Source organism: Protomyctophum parallelum (genome assembly GCF_964188405.1).
Source record: "Protomyctophum parallelum genome assembly, chromosome: 3".
NCBI classification, from domain to species: domain Eukaryota; kingdom Metazoa; phylum Chordata; class Actinopteri; order Myctophiformes; family Myctophidae; genus Protomyctophum; species Protomyctophum parallelum.
In genome coordinates this window covers 48,985,157-49,009,295 of record NC_139698.1, presented here as the reverse complement: position 1 = coordinate 49,009,295, position 24,139 = coordinate 48,985,157, and the positions used below count along the sequence as shown (strand labels likewise).

Here is a 24,139-nt window from a genome sequence, read left to right as displayed (position 1 = left end):
TGGGGTCAAGGCTGACAAAAAGTACCGTTTCCGGACCCAGAATGGACACTGGACAAAAGACGGCTCCGCGAGGCAACTATCTGGACATACCCACGCGTTCGGGGAGATGTCCTGTACCACACCCCACTCTCCGCTAAGCGGGAGAGGTGTAAAATTCACAGCAGCAGACCTTCTACTGTGGTCAACGCTGAAAAAAGTACCGTTTCCGGACCCAGAATGGACACTGGACAAAGAGGCCTCCGCGAGGCAACTATCTGGACATACCCACGCGTTCGGGGAGATGTCCTCTACCACACCACACTCTCCGCTAAGCGGGAGAGGTGTAAAATTCACAGCAGCAGACCTTCTACTGGGGTCAATGCTGACAAAAAGTACCGTTTCCGGACCCAGAATGGACACTGGACAAAGAGGCCTCCGCGAGGCAACTATCTGGACATACCCACGTGTTCGGGGAGATGTCCTCTACCACACCCCACTCTCCGCTAAGCGAGAGAGGTGTAAAATTCACAGCAGCAGACCTTCTACTGGGGTCAACGCTCAAAAAAGTGCTGTGCCTTGGGGCATTGACATGAAATCACTTTCTCTACGCAAGCTAAGTCAGGTCAAGGAGTTACCTCTAGCTTTGGAATGGGTGTCACTTGTGTGCGTTGATTGCATCTGTCTGTGCATTTATGCATTTGTTTGTCCTGACGAAACTTGATTATTTCTCGACTGTTTATTTTCTCGTATGACACGACATAGAAACTACTTGTGACTACTGTCTTTGTGTGCTGTCGAGCGGATGTTCTTTGCATCAGCTCAAAGGTATAGCCTGCTGTGTCATTCGATTCATTTGTCCAGATATGCCATTTATGATCTTTAAGGATGTACAATGACGCATATGGTGGCCTGTCGAAAAATACACACATACTGGTCAAAGCATACTCATTTTGGTGGTACAGACAGGATAAATTGAACGTTTTTGGAATTTTTGTGCCAGCTCTTAACAGGAGAAGTAAGGTCTGTGGGCTGTTAATTACTTCATATGTTGATAAGCTCTTTTCCTGCTGACATGTTTCACATTGTTCAGATTGAGCAGGTAATATTTGTGCAATAGTGTCTAAGATGCCTTTTTGTGACACGTCAAGTGGCTGCACTATGAATTGTGACATGTTCTTTGTAGATGGTAAGGCCTTGTCACCACATTGAGTACAACTATACAGACTAAGACTTTTCAGGCAAAGCAGGTCATCTCCAAGGAAAGGAGACCGAAGTGTGTATTCTACAAATCTATTTAATATGGTGCATACTTCTGTCCTAGAACATTTCTGAGACACTAATGACACTGATGTGTTGGCTAGATTGAATTTCTCAAGTTTCCGTCTAAATGTTGAGTCCTGCGCTGCTGCTTCTTCAAGCCGTGTGTGACATTTTTTGATAGCAGATGTCTGTTGTAGAAATGTTAGAATTGGTAATGGTATAGCTTCACACATATTGTCATTTAGACTTTCATTGCATAAAACCACATCATCATCATCTTCTTCCAAATTGTCCTCCGTTATTGTTCTGTTAATTGCTTTCAACTGTCCAGGCACAGAATGTACAGATGTCTGTATGTTTTGCTTGAACAACTGTGTGGACACCACACATACTCAACCAAACTACTAGTTTGTGTATAAAATCTAATGGGTCATTGTGCATTCCTAAGGCCAAGTAAGATGCTATTCACTAGTTGTTGAGTGACACCACAGATTGTTTTGCAATCAAATGTGTGACCTGGATTTTGAAAAAACGCTTGAATGAGAGCTGCTAAATTCCCCGGCATAGATGACAACTGAACCATCGAAGTAGGTGTCAATGGTTTCAATTTATCTTGTACTACTTGTAGATGCAGTATACCCACGCGTTCGGGGAGATGTCCTGTACCACACCCCACTCTCCGCTAAGTGGGAGAGGTGTAAAATTCACGGCAGCAGACCTTCTACTGAGGTCAACGCTCAAAAAAGTGCTGTGCCTTGGGGCATTGACAATTATTTAATTAACGAATTAAATAACCTTATTTTATTCTGAAGGCAACCGGATGTCTTAAATTAGCTAGCTCTCAGACAGGAAGTTCTAAATTAGCTCATAAGACGGAGCCAAATATCTGTCTGAGAGTGGAGCCTGCCTGGCAAATGACATGGGGGGTCCTTTTTGTGGGCTTGGCCGAAAGTGGGCGTTACCAAAAGGTGGGCGTGGCCATGGCCGCCAGAAGTCTGTCAGATTTTGACAGCTTCAAATTAGTGTTAAACATAATATAACCCAATTGACTCCAGTCCTCTCTGTTTAATATATCTATAATGAAACTATATAAACTATGCATATACCATGAAGTGCTATGACTACTAGCTCTGGTCCATAGCTCTAATGCGTTTCATTTAGAGCTATGTTACTCTAAACTTCCCAGCTCGCATGAATGCAGACCAGCCTCTACTCTTTGGCGTAAATAAAAAGAACGTTTTTGCTACACATAAAAACAAAGGCGAGTTGTGTCATTAGAAAGCCTACTTTGGTAATTGGTTCTAGTTCTAGTGAACAGAAATAATAAATAAATAGACTTGGTAACCTAACTGTAGGGAGTGCAAACACATTAAAGAACCTGGGGGTTATCATCTATGAAAAGGCAACACAATGAGCAGAAAATAAAAATGAACCATGTAAATACAACAAATTGAGCAGAGCACTGCAGGGAGTTGAACCCCATTCCGGTAAACCAGAAGTACCACAACCAGTGCCTTGGTTTTTGTTTTGTTTTACGAGGTCCATTCGTTGAAATGTAAATTTTGCATTGCAACGGTAAAGTAATTTCACAATTGACATTGTAGGTAATAATTAATAACGGTATGGCACCAGGCCAAAGCCATGGGGATAGAGTATGTTTTGCACTCTGAGTGAGTGTGTGTGTGTGTGTGTCCGTCAGTTTGTTAACAGCTAATCTCCAGCACCATTAACCCGGTCGATGCCAAATTTTGCACACACACTCCCTGGATGCCAACGATGAACCTCTGTCCCAAATTTTCCAGAACGGCCTGTATAGCACCACACATTTTTGTATGCCCTCCGAGACTATGGACTATAGCCTTTCGCTTTTCCGCGATTTAACCTTTTTTCAAATCGTGAACAATGATGAAGAATCGCGCACTATAGCATGCCACTTAATGACCTTGGGGTCGTCAAGGTCATTGATATTGATCAATAACCTTGAGCAGTATAAATGACCTTCAATAAGACTAGTAAATGACCTTGACCAGTATAAATGACCTTGACAAGTACAAATGACCTTGACCAGTATAAATGACCGTGACCAGTATATGACTGACCAGTATAAATTACCTTCATGAGACTAGTAAATGACCTTGACCAGTATAAATGACCTTTAGAAGACTAGTAAATGATCTTCACCAGTATAAATGACCTTTAGAAGACTAGTAAATGATCTTCACCAGTATAAATGACCTTGACCAGTATGCGGTCCGTGACCATGGACTATAGCCTTTTGCTTTTCCTTGATTTTCACCTTTAAAAAATCCTCAACAATGATGAAGAATCGCACACTATAGCGTGCCGCTCAATGACCTGAGACCATGGACCAATGAATGAAATACAACACATTGAGCAGGGCACTGCAGGGAGTTGAACCCCGTTCCGGTAAACCAGAAGTCCGACACCAGTGCCTTAGTTTTTGTGTTGTTGTTCATTTAAAGGTCCAGGTGTGCATACGCATGTGCCCCTGTGTGTGTAGGTGCATGTGTGCATGTGTGTGCACGCTTCAATGACCACTGTTGGACCCAATGGCGATCAAGGACCTCAGGGAGCCACCCATAATTCACAACGGTCACAGCGAACTCTGTTGCATCACAACTGGTGGCCAACAGTCGTAACCAACACCGCCACGACCCACAGGAGAATACCATCGCACAGTGGTATCAGACCAACCACAATCAGCCAGCCCTCAAACCAAACCCTTCGACCTAGAAGAACTCAAAACTGCAATGGGAAAGTTGAAACCCGGAAAAGCAGCAGGGATTGATGACATACTGGCAGAAATTATACAGCACCTGGAACCTAACGCAAAGACCTGGCTCGTGGGGATGCTGAACACATGCATGGCACAGAAAACCATCCCTTCTGGAGAAAAGCCAAAGTGGTTGCAATCCCCAAACCTGGCAAAGACCCATCATCCTCAAAGAGCTACCGACCCATTTCCCTCCTCTGCATCACCTACAAGAGAGGCTGCTACTCCAACGCCTCATACCACTCATAGACACCAAGCTGACTAAAGACCAAGCTGGTTTCCGTCCCGTCCTGTGCTGGACAGAGCTCAACCTCACCCAACACATTGAGGATGGGTTTGAGGGAAAACAAATAACTGGAGCAGCAACTGGAGGGCGAAGCAAGCACGCAGGCAGCTTGTGCCTGCCTGCGTGCCTGCCTGCCTTCCTCATGTGGAAGCTGCATAGTTGAGTTTGTGTGTGTGTTTCTTTTTCTGTCTTTCTTTCTTAGGACGAAGATCAAGGTAGACGCCGTTGGAAGGCTCAACACAAGCCGATGCCCCTAGAGATCCATCCCAAAGCTTCCCTCAGGGAGTCCAGCAAGCCAGCTAGCCAGCAAGCCCGCCCAGTCAGCCAACGCAGCCAGCCAGCTCCGCCAGTCAGCCAGTGTAGAAAGTCAGGCTGCCAAGCCAGCGCACATCAGCCCTTGCAGTCAACCATTGTAGCCATACCAGCCTTGCTCAGTCAGCTCAGCCAGGCCTCTCTCGAGGCCTGGCTCTCTGTCTGCCTGGCCCGGTCTGCCCCGCCCTGCCTTGCAGCAACAGAACCAGCCTTGCTGGCAAGCCAGCCAGCTCAGAATACGAGCTCAGCAAGCCAGCGCAGCTGGCAAGCACGCAGTTAGTCTAAACCAGTTTCAGACTGGCAGGCCAAGGCAGACAGACAGGAAGACCGAGGCGCCTAGGCAGGCAGACAGGCCAGGAAGGCAACAAAGTGCAGGCAGGGGGACTGTCCGGCCTAAGGCTGCGCTGCAAGGGTTGGAGCCTGGCCAGCTCCTGCTGGTCTAGACTGAGTGGCTGTGGCTGCACAGTAAGGCTGCGGTAACCTAGTCTGGGCTTGCTGCTGCACTGGCTTGCTCAGCTCGCATTCTGAGCTGGCTGGCTTTCCAGAAAGGCTGGTTCTGTTGCTGCAAGGCAGGGCAGGGCAGACCGGGCCAGGCAGACAGAGAGCCAGGCCTCAAGAGAGGCCTGGCTGAGCTGACTGAGCAAGGCTGGTATGGCTGCAATGGCTGACTGCAAGGGCTGATATGCTCTGGCTTGGCAGCCTGACTTTCTACACTGGCTGACTGGCGGAGCTGACTGGCTGCGTTGGCTGACTGGGCAGGCTTGCTGGCTAGCTGGCTTGCTGTGCTCCCTGAGGGAAGCTTTGGGATGGATCTCTAGGGGCATCGGCTAGTGTTGAGCCTTCCTATGGCGTCTACCTTGATCTCCGTCCTAAGAAAGAAAGACAGAAAAAGAAAGACACACAAACCCAACTATGCAGCTTCCACCTGAGGAACCGAGACGCGAGAAAAGAACTGAGCGTCACTTGGGATGGTCACAAACTCTCCAACCATACCCACCCCATGTATCTTGGAGTTACACTGGACAGGACACTCCTCTTCAAAAAAACACCTGGAGAACACAAAAGCCACGGTCAACACCCACAATAACATCCTGTGAAAACTAGTGAACTCCCAAGTGGGGCGCAGACCCACAAAGAATCCGTGCAACTGCCATGGCCCTGTCTTTCTCTACAGCTGAGTATTCCTGCTCAAGCTGGAGCCGATCACGTCACACCAAATTGGTCGACACAGCCCTAAATGACACCTGTCGCATCATCACGGGATGGGTCAAGAAAACACCTGTCCCGTCCGTGCCTTTATGCGCTAGCCGGCACCTCCCCCCGCACATCAGACGACTGTGTAACGCTCAAGATGAATGGAAAACACAGGAGATAGACAGTGAAGTCTGGAATGAAATGATAGAGAACACCTCACACACACAGTTTCCTTTCGTGGCTGTTTACATTCGAGGGTCGCCGGTCCTCTCAAACGGAACAGTTTAACGTCATGCCCAGGACGAAAAGATATAGAGAACACCATAATGACAAATGACAAATAACAGCAGGAAGGCATGGGCCACAATCCACCGTCTTGGCAAAGACCACACCACCCATAATTCACAACGGTCACAGCAAATTCTGTTGCATCACAACTAGTGTAGGTATTGGATGGAGCCCGCACACCACAGGTATAAGAAAGACGTGATGCAGAGGAGGGAAATGGGTCGGTAGCTCTTCGGGGATAATGGGTCTTTGCCAGGTTTAGGGATTGCAACCACTTTGGCCTTTTTCCAGACAGAAGGGGTGGTTTTCTGTGCTGTGCATGTGTTCAGCATCCCCACAAGCCAGGGCCTTGAGTTAGGTCCCAGGTGCTGTATCATTTCTGCCAGTAGGTCATCAATCCCTGCTGCTTTTCCGGGTTTCAACTTTCCCATTGCAGTTTCAAGTTCTTCTAGGTCGAAGGGTTTGGTTTGAGTGATGGCTGATTATGGTTGGTCTGATACCACTGTGCGATGGTATTCTATGTGGGTCGGTGGCGGTGTTGGTTACAACTGTTGGCCACCAGTTGTGACCAAGACCGCCACCAACCCACAGGAGAATACCATCGCACAGTGGTATCAGACCAACCACAATCAGCCAGCCTTCAAACCAAACCCTTCGACCTAGAAGAACGTGAAACTGCAATGGGAAAGTTGAAACCCGGAAAAGCAGCAGGGATTGATGACCTACTAGCAGAAATGATACAGCACCTGGGACCTAACGGAAAGACCTGGCTTGTGGGGATGCTGAACACATGCATAGCACAGAAAACCATCCCTTCTGTCTGGAAAAAGGCCAAAGTGGTTGCAATCCCTAAACCTGGCAAAGACCCATTATCCCCAAAGAGCTACCGACCCATTTCCCTCCTCTGCATCACCTACAAGCCTATCCCGTCACACCAAATTGGTCGACACAGCCCTAAATGACACCTGTGGCATCATCATAGGATGCATCAAGACAACACCTGACCCTGTCCCAACACCTGTTTACATTCGAGGGTTGCCGGTCCTCTCGAACGGAACAGTTTAACGTCATGCCCAGGACGAAAAGATATAGAGAACACCAACATGACAAATAACAGCAGGAAGGCATGGGCCACAATCCACCGTCTTGGCAAAGACCACACCACCCATAATTCACAACGGTCACAGCAAACTCTATTGCATCACAACTGGTGTAGTTATTGGATGGAGCCCGCACACCACCAAAAAAAAGAAAAACATACTATAGTATGCCCTCCGTGACCATGGACTTTAGCCTTTCGCTTTTCTGCAATTTAACCTTTTTTCAAATCCTCAACAATGATGAAGAATCGCGCACTATAGCGTGCCACTTAATGACCTTGACCAATATCAATGACCTTGAGCAGTATAAATTACCTTCAATAAGACTAGTAAATGACCTTGACCAGTATAAATGACCTTGACAAGTACAAATGACCTTGACCAGTATAAATGACCTTCACCAGTAGAAATGACCGTGACCAGTATATGACTGTGACCAGTATAAATTACCTTCATGAGACTAGTAATTGACCTTGACCAGTATAAATGACCTTTAGAAGACTAGTAAATGATCTTCACCGGTATAAATGACCTTTAGAAGACTAGTAAATGATCTTCACCAGTATAAATGACCTTGACCAGTATGCGGTCCGTGACCATGGACTATAGCCTTTTGCTTTTCCTTGATTTTCACCTTTAAAAAATCCTCAACAATGATGAAGAATCGCACACTATAGCGCGCCGCTCAATGACCTGAGACCATGGACCAATGAATGAAATACAACACATTGAGCAGGGCACTGCAGGGAGTTGAACCCCGTTCCGGTAAACCAGAAGTCAGACACCAGTGCCTTAGTTTTTGTGTTGTTGTTCATTTAAAGGTCCAGGTGTGCATACGCATGTGCCCCTGTGTGTGTAGGTGCATGTGTGCATGTGTGTGCACGCTTCAATGACCACTGTTGGACCCAATGGCGATCAAGGACCTCAGGGAGCCACCCATAATTCACAACGGTCACAGCGAACTCTGTTGCATCACAACTGGTGGCCAACAGTCGTAACCAACACCGCCACGACCCACAGGAGAATACCATCGCACAGTGGTATCAGACCAACCACAATCAGCCAGCCCTCAAACCAAACCCTTCGACCTAGAAGAACTCAAAACTGCAATGGGAAAGTTGAAACCCGGAAAAGCAGCAGGGATTGATGACATACTGGCAGAAATTATACAGCACCTGGAACCTAACGCAAAGACCTGGCTCGTGGGGATGCTGAACACATGCATGGCACAGAAAACCATCCCTTCTGTCTGGAGAAAAGCCAAAGTGGTTGCAATCCCCAAACCTGGCAAAGACCCATCATCCTCAAAGAGCTACCGACCCATTTCCCTCCTCTGCATCACCTACAAGAGAGGCTGCTACTCCAACGCCTCATACCACTCATAGACACCAAGCTGACTAAAGACCAAGCTGGTTTCCGTCCCGTCCTGTGCTGGACAGAGCTCAACCTCACCCAACACATTGAGGATGGGTTTGAGGGAAAACAAATAACTGGAGCAGCAACTGGAGGGCGAAGCAAGCACGCAGGCAGCTTGTGCCTGCCTGCGTGCCTGCCTGCCTTCCTCATGTGGAAGCTGCATAGTTGAGTTTGTGTGTGTGTTTCTTTTTCTGTCTTTCTTTCTTAGGACGAAGATCAAGGTAGACGCCGTTGGAAGGCTCAACACAAGCCGATGCCCCTAGAGATCCATCCCAAAGCTTCCCTCAGGGAGTCCAGCAAGCCAGCTAGCCAGCAAGCCCGCCCAGTCAGCCAACGCAGCCAGCCAGCTCCGCCAGTCAGCCAGTGTAGAAAGTCAGGCTGCCAAGCCAGCGCACATCAGCCCTTGCAGTCAACCATTGTAGCCATACCAGCCTTGCTCAGTCAGCTCAGCCAGGCCTCTCTCGAGGCCTGGCTCTCTGTCTGCCTGGCCCGGTCTGCCCCGCCCTGCCTTGCAGCAACAGAACCAGCCTTGCTGGCAAGCCAGCCAGCTCAGAATACGAGCTCAGCAAGCCAGCGCAGCTGGCAAGCACGCAGTTAGTCTAAACCAGTTTCAGACTGGCAGGCCAAGGCAGACAGACAGGAAGACCGAGGCGCCTAGGCAGGCAGACAGGCCAGGAAGGCAACAAAGTGCAGGCAGGGGGACTGTCCGGCCTAAGGCTGCGCTGCAAGGGTTGGAGCCTGGCCAGCTCCTGCTGGTCTAGACTGAGTGGCTGTGGCTGCACAGTAAGGCTGCGGTAACCTAGTCTGGGCTTGCTGCTGCACTGGCTTGCTCAGCTCGCATTCTGAGCTGGCTGGCTTTCCAGAAAGGCTGGTTCTGTTGCTGCGAAGCAGGGCAGGGCAGACCGGGCCAGGCAGACAGAGAGCCAGGCCTCAAGAGAGGCCTGGCTGAGCTGACTGAGCAAGGCTGGTATGGCTGCAATGGCTGACTGCAAGGGCTGATATGCTCTGGCTTGGCAGCCTGACTTTCTACACTGGCTGACTGGCGGAGCTGACTGGCTGCGTTGGCTGACTGGGCAGGCTTGCTGGCTAGCTGGCTTGCTGTGCTCCCTGAGGGAAGCTTTGGGATGGATCTCTAGGGGCATCGGCTAGTGTTGAGCCTTCCTATGGCGTCTACCTTGATCTCCGTCCTAAGAAAGAAAGACAGAAAAAGAAAGACACACAAACCCAACTATGCAGCTTCCACCTGAGGAACCGAGACGCGAGAAAAGAACTGAGCGTCACTTGGGATGGTCACAAACTCTCCAACCATACCCACCCCATGTATCTTGGAGTTACACTGGACAGGACACTCTTCTTCAAAAAAACACCTGGAGAACACAAAAGCCACGGTCAACACCCACAATAACATCCTGTGAAAACTAGTGAACTCCCAAGTGGGACGCAGACCCACAAACAATCCGTGCAACTGCCATGGCCCTGTCTTTCTCTACAGCAGAGTATGCCTGCTCAAGCTGGAGCCGATCACGTCACACCAAATTGGTCGACACAGCCCTAAATGACACCTGTCGCATCATCACGGGATGGGTCAAGACAACACCTGTCCCGTCCGTGCCTTTATGCGCTAGCCGGCACCTCCCCCCGCACATCAGACGACTGTGTAACGCCCAAGATGAATGGAAAACACAGGAGATACAGTGAAGTCTGGAATGAAATGATAGAGAACACCTCACACACACAGTTTCCTTTCGTGGCCGTTTACATTCGAGGGTCGCCGGTCCTCTCGAACGGAACAGTTTAACGTCATGCCCAGGACGAAAAGATATAGAGAACACCATAATGACAAATAACAGCAGGAAGGCATGGGCCACAATCCACCGTCTTGGCAAAGACCACACCACCCATAATTCACAACGGTCACAGCAAACTCTGTTGCATCACAACTGGTGTAGGTATTGGATGGAGCCCGCACACCACAGGTATAAGAAAGACGTGATGCAGAGGAGGGAAATGGGTCGGTAGCTCTTCGGGGATAATGGGTCTTTGCCAGGTTTAGGGATTGCAACTACTCCAGCCTTTTTCCAAACAGAAGGGATGGTTTTCTGTGCTATGCATGTGTTCAGCATCCCCACAAGCCAGGTCCTTGCGATAGGTCCCAGGTGCTGTATCATTTCTGCAAGTATGCCATCAATCCCTGCTGCTTTTCCGGGTTTCAACTTTCCCATTGCAGTTTCACGTTCTTCTAAGTCGAAGGGTTTGGTTTGAGGGCTGGCTGATTGTGGTTGGTCTGATACCACTGTGCGATGGTATTCTATGTGGGTCGGTGGCGGTGTTGGTTACAACTGTTGGCCACCAGTTGTGACCAAGACCGCCACCGACCCACAGGAGAATACCATCGCACAGTGGTATCAGACCAACCACAATCAGCCAGCCCTCAAACCAAACCCTTCGACCTAGAAGAACTTGAAACTGCAATGGGAAAGTTGAAACCCGGAAAAGCAGCAGGGATTGATGACCTACTGGCAGAAATGTTACAGCACCTGGGACCCAACGCAAAGACCTGGCTTGTGGGGATGCTGAACACATGCATAGCACAGAAAACCATCCCTTCTGTCTGGGAAAAGGCCAAAGTGGTTGCAATCCCTAAACCTGGCAAAGACCCATTATCCACAAAGAGCTACCGACCCATTTCCCTCTGCATCACCTACAAGGCTATATGAGAAGCTGCTACTCCAACGCCTTGTTGCCACTCATAGATACCAAGCTGACTAAAGACCAAGCTGGTTTCCGTCCCAGCCGCTCCTGTGCTGGACAGAGCTCAACCTCACCCAACACATTGAGGATGGGTTTGAGGGGAAACAAATAACTGGAGCAGCATTCAGAGATCTCTCTGCTGCCTACGACACTGTCCAACACCGCACAATGGTCAGGAAAAGCCTCCTCAACAACAGGCGCTTCTATGTCCAGTTAAATGACCAGAGGAGTAAATGGAAAGCCCAAAAGAACGGCCTCCAACAAGGTAGCGTGCTCGCCCCCCTCCTTTTCAATATCTACACAAACGACCAGCCACTACCCAATGCCTAATGCCAGCGTTTCATCTACGCCGACAACCTCTGCATTACGACCCAACAAGCAGACTTCCAGAAGATTGAGTCTGTCCTTGAAAGTGCCCTCCAAGAAATGTCAAGCTACTACAATACAACCACCTGAAACCCAACCTATAGAGAACACCTCACACACATAATTTCCTTTCGTGGCCGTTTACATTCGAGGGTCGCTGGTCCTCTCGAACGGAACAGTTTAACGTCATGCCCAGGACGAAAAGATATAGAGAACACCAACATGTCAAATAACAGCAGGAAGGCATGGGCCACACCACCCATAATTCACAACGGTCACAGCAAACTCTGTTGCATCACAACTGGTGTAGGTATTGGATGGAGCCCGCACACCACAGGTATAAGAAAGACGTTCTTTGTTGAAATACTGACAGCGTTTCGATCCATTTGATCTTCATCAGGTCATGTGTACACAAAACATACACTTTTATACTAAGGGAGTGCCCCCATTAAACAATCAAAATACCACATTTTGGTGCCCCTCCCATCACTGCAGGTGTGACACGTCAACCCTGAGTGAGTAGGTGGGGACCCAGACATATTGATGTAAATATAGTCTGTTCAGAAATTGTAGTGCCTCTCATAGAGCTTGTAGGTGATGCAGAGGAGGGAAATGGGTCGGTAGCTCTTCGGGGATAATGGGTCTTTGCCAGGTTTAGGGATTGCAACTACTCCAGCCTTTTTCCAAACAGAAGGGATGGTTTTCTGTGCTATGCATGTGTTCAGCATCCCCACAAGCCAGGTCCTTGCGATAGGTCCCAGGTGCTGTATCATTTCTGCCAGTATGCCATCAATCCCTGCTGCTTTTCCGGGTTTCAACTTTCCCATTGCAGTTTCACGTTCTTCTAAGTCGAAGGGTTTGGTTTGAGGGCTGGCTGATTGTGGTTGGTCTGATACCACTGTGCGATGGTATTCTATGTGGGTCGGTGGCGGTGTTGGTTACAACTGTTGGCCACCAGTTGTGACCAAGACCGCCACCGACCCACAGGAGAATACCATCGCACAGTGGTATCAGACCAACCACAATCAGCCAGCCCTCAAACCAAACCCTTCGACCTAGAAGAACTTGAAACTGCAATGGGAAAGTTGAAACCCGGAAAAGCAGCAGGGATTGATGACCTACTGGCAGAAATGTTACAGCACCTGGGACCCAACGCAAAGACCTGGCTTGTGGGGATGCTGAACACATGCATAGCACAGAAAACCATCCCTTCTGTCTGGGAAAAGGCCAACGTGGTTGCAATCCCTAAACCTGGCATAGACCCATTATCCACAAAGAGCTACCGACCCATTTCCCTCTGCATCACCTACAAGGCTATATGAGAAGCTGCTACTCCAACGCCTTGTTGCCACTCATAGATACCAAGCTGACTAAAGACCAAGCTGGTTTCCGTCCCAGCCGCTCCTGTGCTGGACAGAGCTCAACCTCACCCAACACATTGAGGATGGGTTTGAGGGGAAACAAATAACTGGAGCAGCATTCAGAGATCTCTCTGCTGCCTACGACACTGTCCAACACCGCACAATGGTCAGGAAAAGCCTCCTCAACAACAGGCGCTTCTATGTTCAGTTAAATGACCAGAGGAGTAAATGGAAAGCCGAAAAGAACGGCCTCCCACAAGGTAGCGCGCTCGCCCCCCTCCTTTTCAATATCTAAACAAACGACCAGCCACTTGAAACCCAACCCATCAAAAACCCAACTATGCAGCTTCCACCTGAGGAACCGAGACGCAAAAAAAGAACTGAGCATCACAAACTCTCAAACCATACCCACCCCATGTAACTTGGAGTTACACTGGACAGTTTAACGTCATGCCCAGGACGAAAAGTTATAGAGAACACCAACATGACAAACCCTACACTTAAACCCTCTATATTTAATAAAAAACAATTCTGGACAGGAATCCTGTATTGCAGGGGTGCCCAAAAGGTACATCGTGATCTACCAGTAATCACAAAGGCTGTGCAGGTAGACCATATGGCATGCCCCTGTATATAATCTATCACTTGAATTAAGGTGACTTGACACCAGCTCAAATGTTGCACACAAACATCAGTAGCAAAAGTACAAAGTTATTGTGACAGTAATAATTGCTATAGTGTGTGTTCAGTAACAGGAATATTCCTGTCTCTCCAGCTCTTTAATAAATAGAAAAGGGTTTAATCAGGAGTTGTAGTAGCCACAGGATAATCTAAGCGGTGGATATTGCTCTTTTCTTCATGTCTTTATGTATGTAAATTGTCTTGTTGTTTGTGTTATGTCAAATGCGTGTATATGTGTTCTGCATATACTTGGCTGCTGTGTTGCAAGTTACTGAACACACTATAGCAATGATTACTGTCACACTATAGAGCTATTTAACACTGTTACTGAACACACACTATAGCAATGATTACTGTCACAATATAGAGCTATTTAACACTGTTACTGAACACACACACTATAGCAATGATTACTGTCACAATATAGAGCTATTTAACACTGTTACTGAACACACACACTATAGCAATGATTACTGTCACAAAATAGAGCTATTTAACACTGTTACTGAACACACACTATAGCAATGATTACTGTCACACTATAGAGCTATTTAACACTGTTACTGAACACACACTATAGCAATGATTACTGTCACAATACAGAGCAATTTAATTTAGGTAACCAAATTGACCCCAATAGTAGATCTTTACACTCTCAATAGTTCAATTGTTGTTAAGCATCTGCTTAATTTCCAAAAAAAACTACACAATTAGAGAATGTAGAAGATTGCTACTTTTGATCCTTTGATTATATAATGCTGATTGTAGCATAGTGGTTAGTGACTGAGCTTTGTTAACATGAGTGCCGGGATCGTTTCCCACCAATTTCAAAGAATGTTTGTTGCTTCGTGCCAATTTTCACAGAATGTTTGTCCTTTTACCTACCAAACAATACTATTTTCACCTCTAGTCGATTATTTATTCAGCGTTTGAGCCACGGACCACCATTTGAGGCCATCTAGTCTCTCAGACCCATTTGAGCCACTGACCACCATTGTGAGAGTCTATTAATGTGAAATGGTGGTCCGTGGCTCAAACATGTTATCACTTTTGAAGTTACTTGTTGTGTTTAGATATGTAAATACTACTCTTTAAAGCCGTGTTTCGGTAGTCGAGTGGGTACTGTCGACGGTTAGTAAACATTGAGGCCGGGCATAGTTGTTTATAAACCTTCGACACTAACCATTCGGCTACTGAAACACTGTTTTACAGTTTCGTACAAACATCATATATAAACATCATAACAAGTAACTTCAAGTGATAGACGTTTGAACACACAAACAACAACAGCGTTAAGTATTAAATAACATTTAATCACTTACTTGCTCCGAAGACGGACCCGCGATGGTGACGTGGCACGTTCCAAACAAACACTGACCAAACCTACCTCCACGCGTCTCTTCCGTATTTGAGGGCGGCGGCACTTCCTTCCGGTGTGAGGCCACGCCCGCGAGATTTAACCGCGAATCTATTGTAGTCCTCTTACGTTACATCCGGGTCCCTTGGTCCCATCCGCTTCTAATGCTAATTCTAATAGCTACATAGCGTGAATCTTTTTTTTTTTTTTTACAATAACGTTATTTGTCAGAAAGGAAGCCATTGAGGGTTAAAATGGGTCTTAATGCTTCCAACTCATATAACTGTCACCAACAACACTTTTAATGATATTACATGAAGCAGACAGCCCTGTGATGAAACCTTTAGCATTACACTGTGGTTAATAGGTTTTTATTCACAATGGAATGTTATTGTACTCTTAATATATCATGGTGTAGCACAGCACAGTAGATTCATATTTCAATCGATCTGGGATGTTAAAATTGTGCAAAACTCTGTTCAATGAATGGCCTCTTCTGCTACATTAAACATTACTAAACATTAAACGTTACTTATACCCGTTATTGAGACTCCTATAGAGCATGTTGACATGGATAGCTTGGTTAGTAGTATCTCTGTTAGTTAATGCAGTTTGATTGATTAAATTAATAGCCTATTTTATTGGACAAAAATGTAGAACAGTAGTGTCATAGAGTGGAAAATGCCATTTGGTTTAATGTCACAGAATGCAGTGCCACGTAGAGCAGCATGATAAATGGTTAACTTTATACCGTGAAAACTGAAAGAAAAACATATAATACATACATCAAAGATCAATAAACATTGCATCAATAACGTCACATATCAGTACATCATATATATAAGCAGTTTCATATATAAAAGTAAATCATATTTATGCATTGGCATTGCACATTTCCCATATATACACAGCCTACATTTCTAATAATCTACACAAAGCATCCATAATCATAAACCACCAGCCCACCATAACACATTACACAATAGATCAAGACCATAAAACTCAATATAACATTTATAATAAACTTCTAGGGAATTCAACAACAGTACAGACAAACAACAGTACAGAGTAGACATCCAAACAAAATACCTTTTTCCCCCTTCCAGCTAGGCGCTAAATCATTGAGATATGAACTGCTCGTCTCTCTCAAGGTCCATTCTTGTGTTCTCTCAAAGTTACATGTCCATGGGGATCGCACCAAACATGTCTAGTTTGTCATGCGATTCCCCATGCCGTCCGTCCATGCCAAACAATTCCTCTCCCTGCACATGCTAAGCTAGATTTAAATATCCCTCTCTGATGACAGCCGGAAGGAGCTGGCTGGCGCTTCCTGCCATACCCTTCAAAATAAAGTTCAGCCTTCTCGGGGTCCGTTACACGAGCGTATGCGCACAGCACAGACAAACAGTCTGGTGCCTGCTATCCCCCAAGAACACACAAGGCAGAGAGAGTCTCCTGTTAGTTCTGGCATGAGAGAAAGGACAATGGGCTGGTCGGCGGGGGGGTGCCCTGGGCGCGGCGGTCGCTGGGGTGTGGTCAGCACAGGTTTTGTGCACCCGGCTGGCAGGATTCTGCATTCTCTGTTGGCCGGGTGTGGCCAACACTGTAGCTGGTGCTGGTTGCGTCTCTGTGATGGTTGCGCCCAGGGCGCGCCTCCATGGATTCGTCTATAGCTGGAAGCCTGGAGGAGGGGGGCAGTGACTTGGCAAATTACTGCTGACCCGCCAACTGGAATGTAGTGGTTGTTGAGGGTTGAAACACTTTAATGTACGGTATGTAATGTAACACCCAATGTATGATTTAAGCAATATTACACGAGAGGGTTCTTTATCGTCATTAATGCATGCCTGCGCCCTGCGGTGCCGCAGGAGTTCCGAAAGAATGACGATAAAGAACACCCTTGAGTGTAATATTGCAATTATACAAGTTACCCTTAAAAAAAAAAAAAAAGACAGATGTAGCCACTACGACCACAAATGTCCCAAGAAACTAGGTAGCCTAGCCACCGAGTCTGCCGCACTCAGCACAGCTTAATTCTTTGTTTTGATTTAGCCGTTCCAAATTCAATATCGTGGTTAAAGCATGGCTGGAAAGCCGTTTCAACCAATCAGATTCCTTCCTCAAAACCATACAGATTGGACAAAACATTTTATTCACTATAAAAAAAGACATAACAAAGCTTTAAGTAGTGCCATGTTACCCGATTTGACACACTACCAAAAAGATTAGCTGTGATAAAGAAAACAATTTAATAACCTTTTATTAAAGAAAAGAGTCACCTTATACAGTGCACAAAATGTATCCAAAATAATCACAGGGATCAGAGACAAAATCAGCAGTCAACAAATACAGCAAAGGTAATGGAAACTGATTCTAGTTTCTGTCCTGTTCTGTCTGAGTACCTTGAAAAGCATTATATAAAAATTGTATGTTGTATTATTATTATTACTAGTCCTTACCAGCTCTGAATATATGAGCAAATTATGTTCGCTAGATGGGGCAGTAGAGAGTACTCTCTACTGCAGCATCTGGCGGAGTCAGGTTAATAATAAGGAAGTGTAGGCTACAGACAGAATGACTGACTGACAGACAGACATTTTTCGGTGCATTTATAGATACTGTAGATCCTGTTTGTTTTAAACCGTTTTGAAGATTTAATCCAGACCAAAGCTTGTTTTTCCTGTGCATCCTGCATTTTCTTCATGTCTTCCTGGTCAGACGACCTAGCATGGTTTAATGTCCTGAGGTTGTCTAGTGTAGTATTTCCAAAATAAAGTAAAAGTATATGTATGTATGTATGTATGTATGTATGTACGTTCGTTCACTGGCTACAAACAATACTATTTAACTGGAATATAGAAACATGATCCATAATCACCAGATCGGAAAATTAGCTAATTGCAATTAATTTGATTTTTCCATTTATTTGTAATATTCTGTATACACAGCTGGATTAAATTAACAGAAATGAAATATTTCATTATTTATAATATATATTATTCATATATTCAGATGCTCACATCAATATCAGACTCAGGCCCCAACAAACACTGAGCATGATGTTTCTTCATGAGGTATGAATAGAGATCTTTCCTGGTGCCAGAACCATAGGTGTGCTATGGATCCCAGGGCCAAACAGTGGGAATACTTTTTCATTGAACTGACAAGTCAAGGTACACAGATGCTTCGACGTCTCACCATCCCAAAATGACACCTCGCTCTTATCCATATTCAAGCTGACCCGGACACGCTCTGGCGGTTTCTCTACCTTCAGTTCCTTACGCTCTGGGGTCATGATACTGTATATCCCCTCACTGTGGCTGATGGCCCACACACCACGCTTTGTGGACACAGTGAAGGTCTTCTTTCTGATCAGTGACTCTTTGCACACACCAAGGATCCACTTGGGATTGTCGCCAACAATTACATCCCATTTGTGCCTGCCGGCAGTGAAGCCCTCGTTACCCAGGACAAAGGGGATCAAACAGGGATCAAACCGTTCAGGGTTGGCGGGTGCCACTGCCACCTCCTCCTGGATTCCTTTGAGACTAGTCAGGTTAGGGTCCAAAGCCAACCAGGGAGAACTTGTGTTGGGGTCGAACACCACTGGGTCTGTAAAGAATGAAAAAGGTATGAGCATGTTTGGTACCTTTCATGGTTTCATGTGTGTGAATGTAATGGCCGTTTGTATAAAAGGCACTATATGAATGCGCCATTTACCAAGAGAGGAAGGGAAACCCAACACTCACGTTTGGTAAACTTGACTGATAACTACCCCCAGCGCAGTGTAATCTCCAAATTCCATGCAGGTGCTTAAGGAACTATCGGTATCCTTGTCAGAATTGAGATTCCCAAATAAAGGCAGTAACTACATTTAACCGTTATGGTTTTCTTATAACCTTATTCTCAGTAAAACTAAATAAAGAATACAAGAACCGGAGTACCGGGCGGTTGGCGGAAAAAAACGAGGACGAGATGGATTATGGGGCGATGGTACCCGTTACCGTTAGGGATGGGTATCGTTAGGACTTTTGTGAGTCCGGTGCCGATTCCGGTTCTGCTTATCGATTCCGGTTCTTAACGGTTCCCTATTTCGGTTCAAAAATTGTATAAAATAACTTAAATACTGATAACTTAAATACTGATGACAGTCAGGTTCAGAGCCTCAGAACGGAAAGGGCACTTTTCTCCAATGGTCAAAAAGGCAGTGGCTAAAGCGCCCTTTCATAAGCAACACATTGATGAACAACAAAACAAGCTGATGTTTTCAGCAGGAGGAGTAGACAGTAGACACAGGAGAGCAGGTACCAGAATGTTTTTTTTCCCTCCTTTTTGGGAGGGGGGGGGGGGGGCGCGCACCGCCCGCCGCGCGATAATTGTGCTGAAAACCTTGACCCATCCGCCCGCCCTGCCAAGGTTTTCGCGCCCGCGCATCCGCATTCCGGCCCACGCATCACTAGCAGTTAGGCTTCGTATTGTGGGCTAAAACTACTATGTGCAAGTTTGACTAATATAATACATTAGCACCCACTTCAAATGACAACAAATATTACATCTCTCTTCCCCTCTATTTGAGGTACTAAACATTATTTTCAGATCTATGCCCAGCTGTCACAATCTACAAGCTTCACCCTCAACAAAGGACTATACTCACTATAATTGATATGAGTCTGCATGTCCTTCCAGATCTTGAAGCCCAGAGAGCCAACATGTTTTGCCATGTCCAGGAGAGTGTCCTTAGGGTGCTGTGGCTTTTCCCACGTTAATTGTGCCCTAATGCAAGATAAAGTAAAACTTTGTGAAGATGGGGAGTGTATGCAGCACACAGACACACAATTTCCTTTTAATGCACACATTATTGTATTTTATAACCCATGGGGTGCCATTTGATTTAGGAATTTCCTTGAATCGATGTCAAAGTATCTAAGTGTTGTCACTTCTGTACGTGCCAGTCAGTGAGTGTACGTTAAAATGACCTTCTATTAGCCTGGTTCTAGTGTTGCAACCTAAGTTTCCTGTTGCACAATCAAGATTTTAACTGAATTGTACAGAAGTCATGTTTATAAGGAGATCGACGAATCGAAAGATAGGCTACATAAAAACCTGGGAATGGAAGTTTGAATGCATTTGATAGCGTGCATTCCAAAAGGAGCATGGATTGGATATTAGGAACAAGCTTAAATAAGACACTATTTCACCATTTCAGCATCATTGTATATTTCATGTTTCTAATGCCTGTCCAGTAGACTAGACTAGTCTCTAGTCTAGACTAGTGACTATACCAACTACACCACTGTGCAGGGTCTTTTGAAGTGCTATTGTCAATTTTTGTAACTGCTTACCTCATAGTTAAATCCGAATATTTCTGAAATACAGACACACAATTTTAAGTTAGTAGCATATGGTAGAAGAAAAAACTAAGAATGTTTCACATTGCAATGAAAAACAAACAAAATAATCGAATGTCTCTCGTTGCATCATAATAAATAAATGTATTGTGGTTTTGGGGAGTTGTTTAGTCTAATTGTTACAAGTTCACTATGTCACTTTTACATTTTTCAACTGCCTTGAGAGTCCCATTTTCTATGACATTCTAATTCACACTGAAGTTATGTATTAAATGGATAATACAATAGTGCTCATCCTGTTCCAGTTGAATGTGTTGAGCATGTAACTTGCTCTGGCCACTGTTACAACTATTTATGTTCTCTTGCAAATAAAGAGATATTCTCTCTAGAGTAAGAAAGAAACCCTACTACTGGTATTGCAGAACGGCACACAATGTCTTATTCTTACCATTTTTACTGAACTTACCTTTAAGAACAGTATATCCTTATCCCCCATTTCCTTCTTGATGGTGTCGATGTTATCTGACATGGCCTGGATGTCGTTGCTAATTTTTGCTATCATGTTGTCCAAGGCCAAGATCTTCTTCCTCTCCTCGTCAGCCAGGACCTTGAGACGGACGGCCTCTTCTGTCTCAAGGACTTTATGGAGTCTCTCAAACTCTGCCTTGATCATCTTCTCTGCCTCGCTGGCCTGGTGCTGTGGTGGGAGGATAGAGAGAAAAAGCTGAAACAATGCACATAGACTGACTAAGCTTGGCATTTGCTTTGTCATAGCTGTGTTCTGGTTTTTTAGCACATTCCATTCCATAGTTTCCAATAAGTAAAAGGTATCAGAACCGAGCTACAGATGATAAACTTAGGATACGCACATACAATTTTAAGACAGGGGCTTAAATCAGGCTTAATTTTTTTAAATGCCGAGTCAACCCCCGTCCGCATGCACAGTACTGCTTCCGTAAGATTTCATGGGAAAACATGGTACTGGCTGACTTCATAAGCTTTGTAAGTGGTTGTTTCACCCCTATCTTCAGAATTGTACAGTAAGTGCCTATTTTAAGATTATCATCTGTAGCTCAGTTCTGATACCTTTAATTTTCAACCGCCGACAATAGCAGCAACTACTATTCTAGAATGTCTGTGAAGACTGTGATCATTCATATACTTCGTAAATTCTGGTTGCACCCGCTCCTGGTAGAAATGAAACATGCGTGGCATAAATGTGATAAATGCTTCGTTTGTACTCACCCATTAAATAATTCCAAAGACGTGGAGTGAAATATTGTCCTCTAGTTTCATATCCATGTGAAAGTTCTGGCACAAAACCTGTATTTAGTCAAATATCTCCACTTTTTCACGAGCTGCACCCGGACGGCTTTCTCTCCAGGCGAGGGGCCCGGAATGATCGATGGACTGAATTTACCAACAATTACTGTTGATTACCACAAACGCCATCACAAATGTTTGGGGCACACAATTGGCAGGTGGTGTGATTAATTACCCAGCACCTATCGCAAGGCACCTGCCAATTGTGTGCCCCAAACATTTGTGCTTCCCTGGTCAATAGGTGCTGATGTTTGTGATGATCAGAGGAAGTTTTGATTAATTCAGTCCAGCTGTCATTCCGGGCCCCTCGCCCGGAGAGAAAGCCGGGTGCAGCTCGTGAAAAAGTGGTGATATTTTACTAAATACAAGTTTTGTGCCAGAACTTTCACATGGATGTGAAACTAGAGGACAATACCTCACTCCACGTCTTTGGAATTATTTAATGGGTGAGTACAAACGGAGCATTTAAATCACATTATGCCAATGTTCTACCACTGCAACCGAAAGTCATGACACTGATCTATGGCTCCTGTATGTGGAATACAGTACCAACTGTATGTAACAACAAAGGCATTCTAGGGCTACTGCTATTCCTGCCAATAACAATAATGCAATACTATACAAACCATAACCATACAAACTTGACAAGACAACATTACCTTGATGCATTCTACCGTGTTACAGAAATTATTTTTCGTTTTCATGAAAGAATCCAGTTTGCTTTCAAAAACCTGGACTTTATGTCCCAGCTCCTCCTGCAAAGTAGAATAAAAACAGTAATAATCAAAAAGGATTGCAATTTCTTTTTTGCAAAATAAACAGTACAATAATTTCTATTTGTAACTGAGAATCCAATCCAATGTAGGTAGGCTGTAGCCTGTAGTATATTATGTATGTAGGCAAAAAAAATGTAACCAAGTCATAAGTATCTAAGTGTTGTCACTTCTGTACGTGTCAGTCAGTGAGTGTACGTTAAAATGACCTTCTATTAGCCTGGTTCTAGTGTTGCAACCTAAGTTTCCTGTTGCACAATCAAGATTTTAACTGAATTGTACAGAAGTCATAGGTAGGCTGTAGCCTGTAGCCTGTAGTACTAGTATATTATGCATGTAGGCAAAAAAAATGTAACCAAGTCATAGGAAGGAAGAGAGAATTTCAGAGCAAAAACGGCATCTGCGCCAAATGAAAATTCTTCCACGTTTCCGTTGTCTCCTATAGTCCTATAGCAGTTTTATTCATCTTTGAAACATCTCGCCACCGTGCACTTCGGCCTGAACGGAGTGTATGTACAGCTGTCTACCATGGAGAGTGGAAGAAATGCTAAGGGACCCTATGGGTGAACGACGAAAAGAGCTCAACCGAGGGGGTTCCGAGAGGGGCTAGGTCCCAGGGAGAACAACACAAATATTGTATGGGATAATGGGAATCCCTGGCTGGCACAAACTATATTTTCAGACGGGGGGGGGGGGGGGGGGTCCACCGTCCACGTCCATATTTTAGGGACTCCTCGACTGTCGACATGTAAAAGTTTGAGAACCAACCCGTCATAATAACATACGTCTCACCTTACAGAAGGACGCCGCAGTCGGGATCGGCAGGAGCTCGTGTGAGCCGCTGCCATGCTGTGCTACACATTGTACACAGATGGGCTGTGTACAATGTGTCAGACAGAACAGGGTGAGCTTCAGGCGGTGCTGGGGACAGTCCTCGGCGGTTTCCAACGGTTGTTTGGGCGCTGGTTTATACAAGACCTTCTCCTTCAGGAAGGACTCACAGGCATAGTTGAGCGCCCTGTTGGTGATGGGCTGCTGTTCTATGCAGTCCACCCTGCATACAGGACACTTCTGCCTCTGCTGCAAGCTTCTCTCCAGACATTCTCGGCAGAAGCTGTGACTGCAAGGCAGGAGCACCGGATCCCTAAAGACGTCTTTGCAGATGGGACAAGTTAAGTCCTCCTGGAGCGGAAAATTCCCCTCTGACATAGTGTCATCGAAATCAGAAGTGTCCATGCGCTCAGCCATGATGGCTCTAGTCAGAAGTCAGGAAATGCCTGTTTACTTTCGCTCTCTTAACAAAATGGCTAACTTCTCGAAGAGAAAACTGTGACAAAGTATACGCGCACCCAGCCACCGGTCTCATTGATTTCCTAGACTATGTTCCTTGTCAAGACAAATCTAAATATGAATTTGTTTGCCAAAACGCAACGTTTTGGAGAGCGCTACCTTGCTATAAGTAGTAAGTACTACTGTACTCCTCTACTCTAGTAGTTCCCCGTACGACGTGTTTGTTATGTATGAGCTATGAGTCACGTGACTCGCTTCCG

The 24,139-nt window shown here is 45.6% G+C and overlaps 1 protein-coding gene across 1 annotated transcript; it reads right to left on the bottom strand.

Annotated features, from left to right (window-relative positions):
• Positions 1–17,375: 17,375 nt before the first annotated feature.
• Positions 17,376–24,052, bottom strand: LOC310855661 (E3 ubiquitin-protein ligase TRIM35-like). Its single transcript, XM_083760760.1, has 6 exons — positions 23,382–24,052; positions 22,476–22,571; positions 20,960–21,190; positions 20,488–20,510; positions 19,800–19,918; positions 17,376–18,757 (listed from the first exon to the last, which is right to left on the bottom strand). Exons 1-6 carry the CDS (start codon positions 23,835–23,837, stop codon positions 18,213–18,215), a joined length of 1,470 nt encoding a protein of 489 aa, XP_083616886.1. The 5' UTR covers positions 23,838–24,052; the 3' UTR covers positions 17,376–18,212.
• Positions 24,053–24,139: the final 87 nt, after the last annotated feature.

What these genes read in the sequence shown, in the direction of transcription:
- LOC310855661 (XM_083760760.1), bottom strand. Translation starts at nt 23,837, where the DNA reads ATGGCTGAGCGCATGGACACTTCTGATTTCGATGACACTATGTCAGAG. An exon ending in CTGCGGCGTCCTTCTGTAAG is followed by an intron (nt 22,572 to 23,381) that starts GTGAGACGTATG and finishes TCTACTTTGCAG; the next exon opens with GAGGAGCTGGGACATAAAGT. An exon ending in ACACGGTAGAATGCATCAAG is followed by an intron (nt 21,191 to 22,475) that starts GTAATGTTGTCT and finishes CTCCCACCACAG; the next exon opens with CACCAGGCCAGCGAGGCAGA.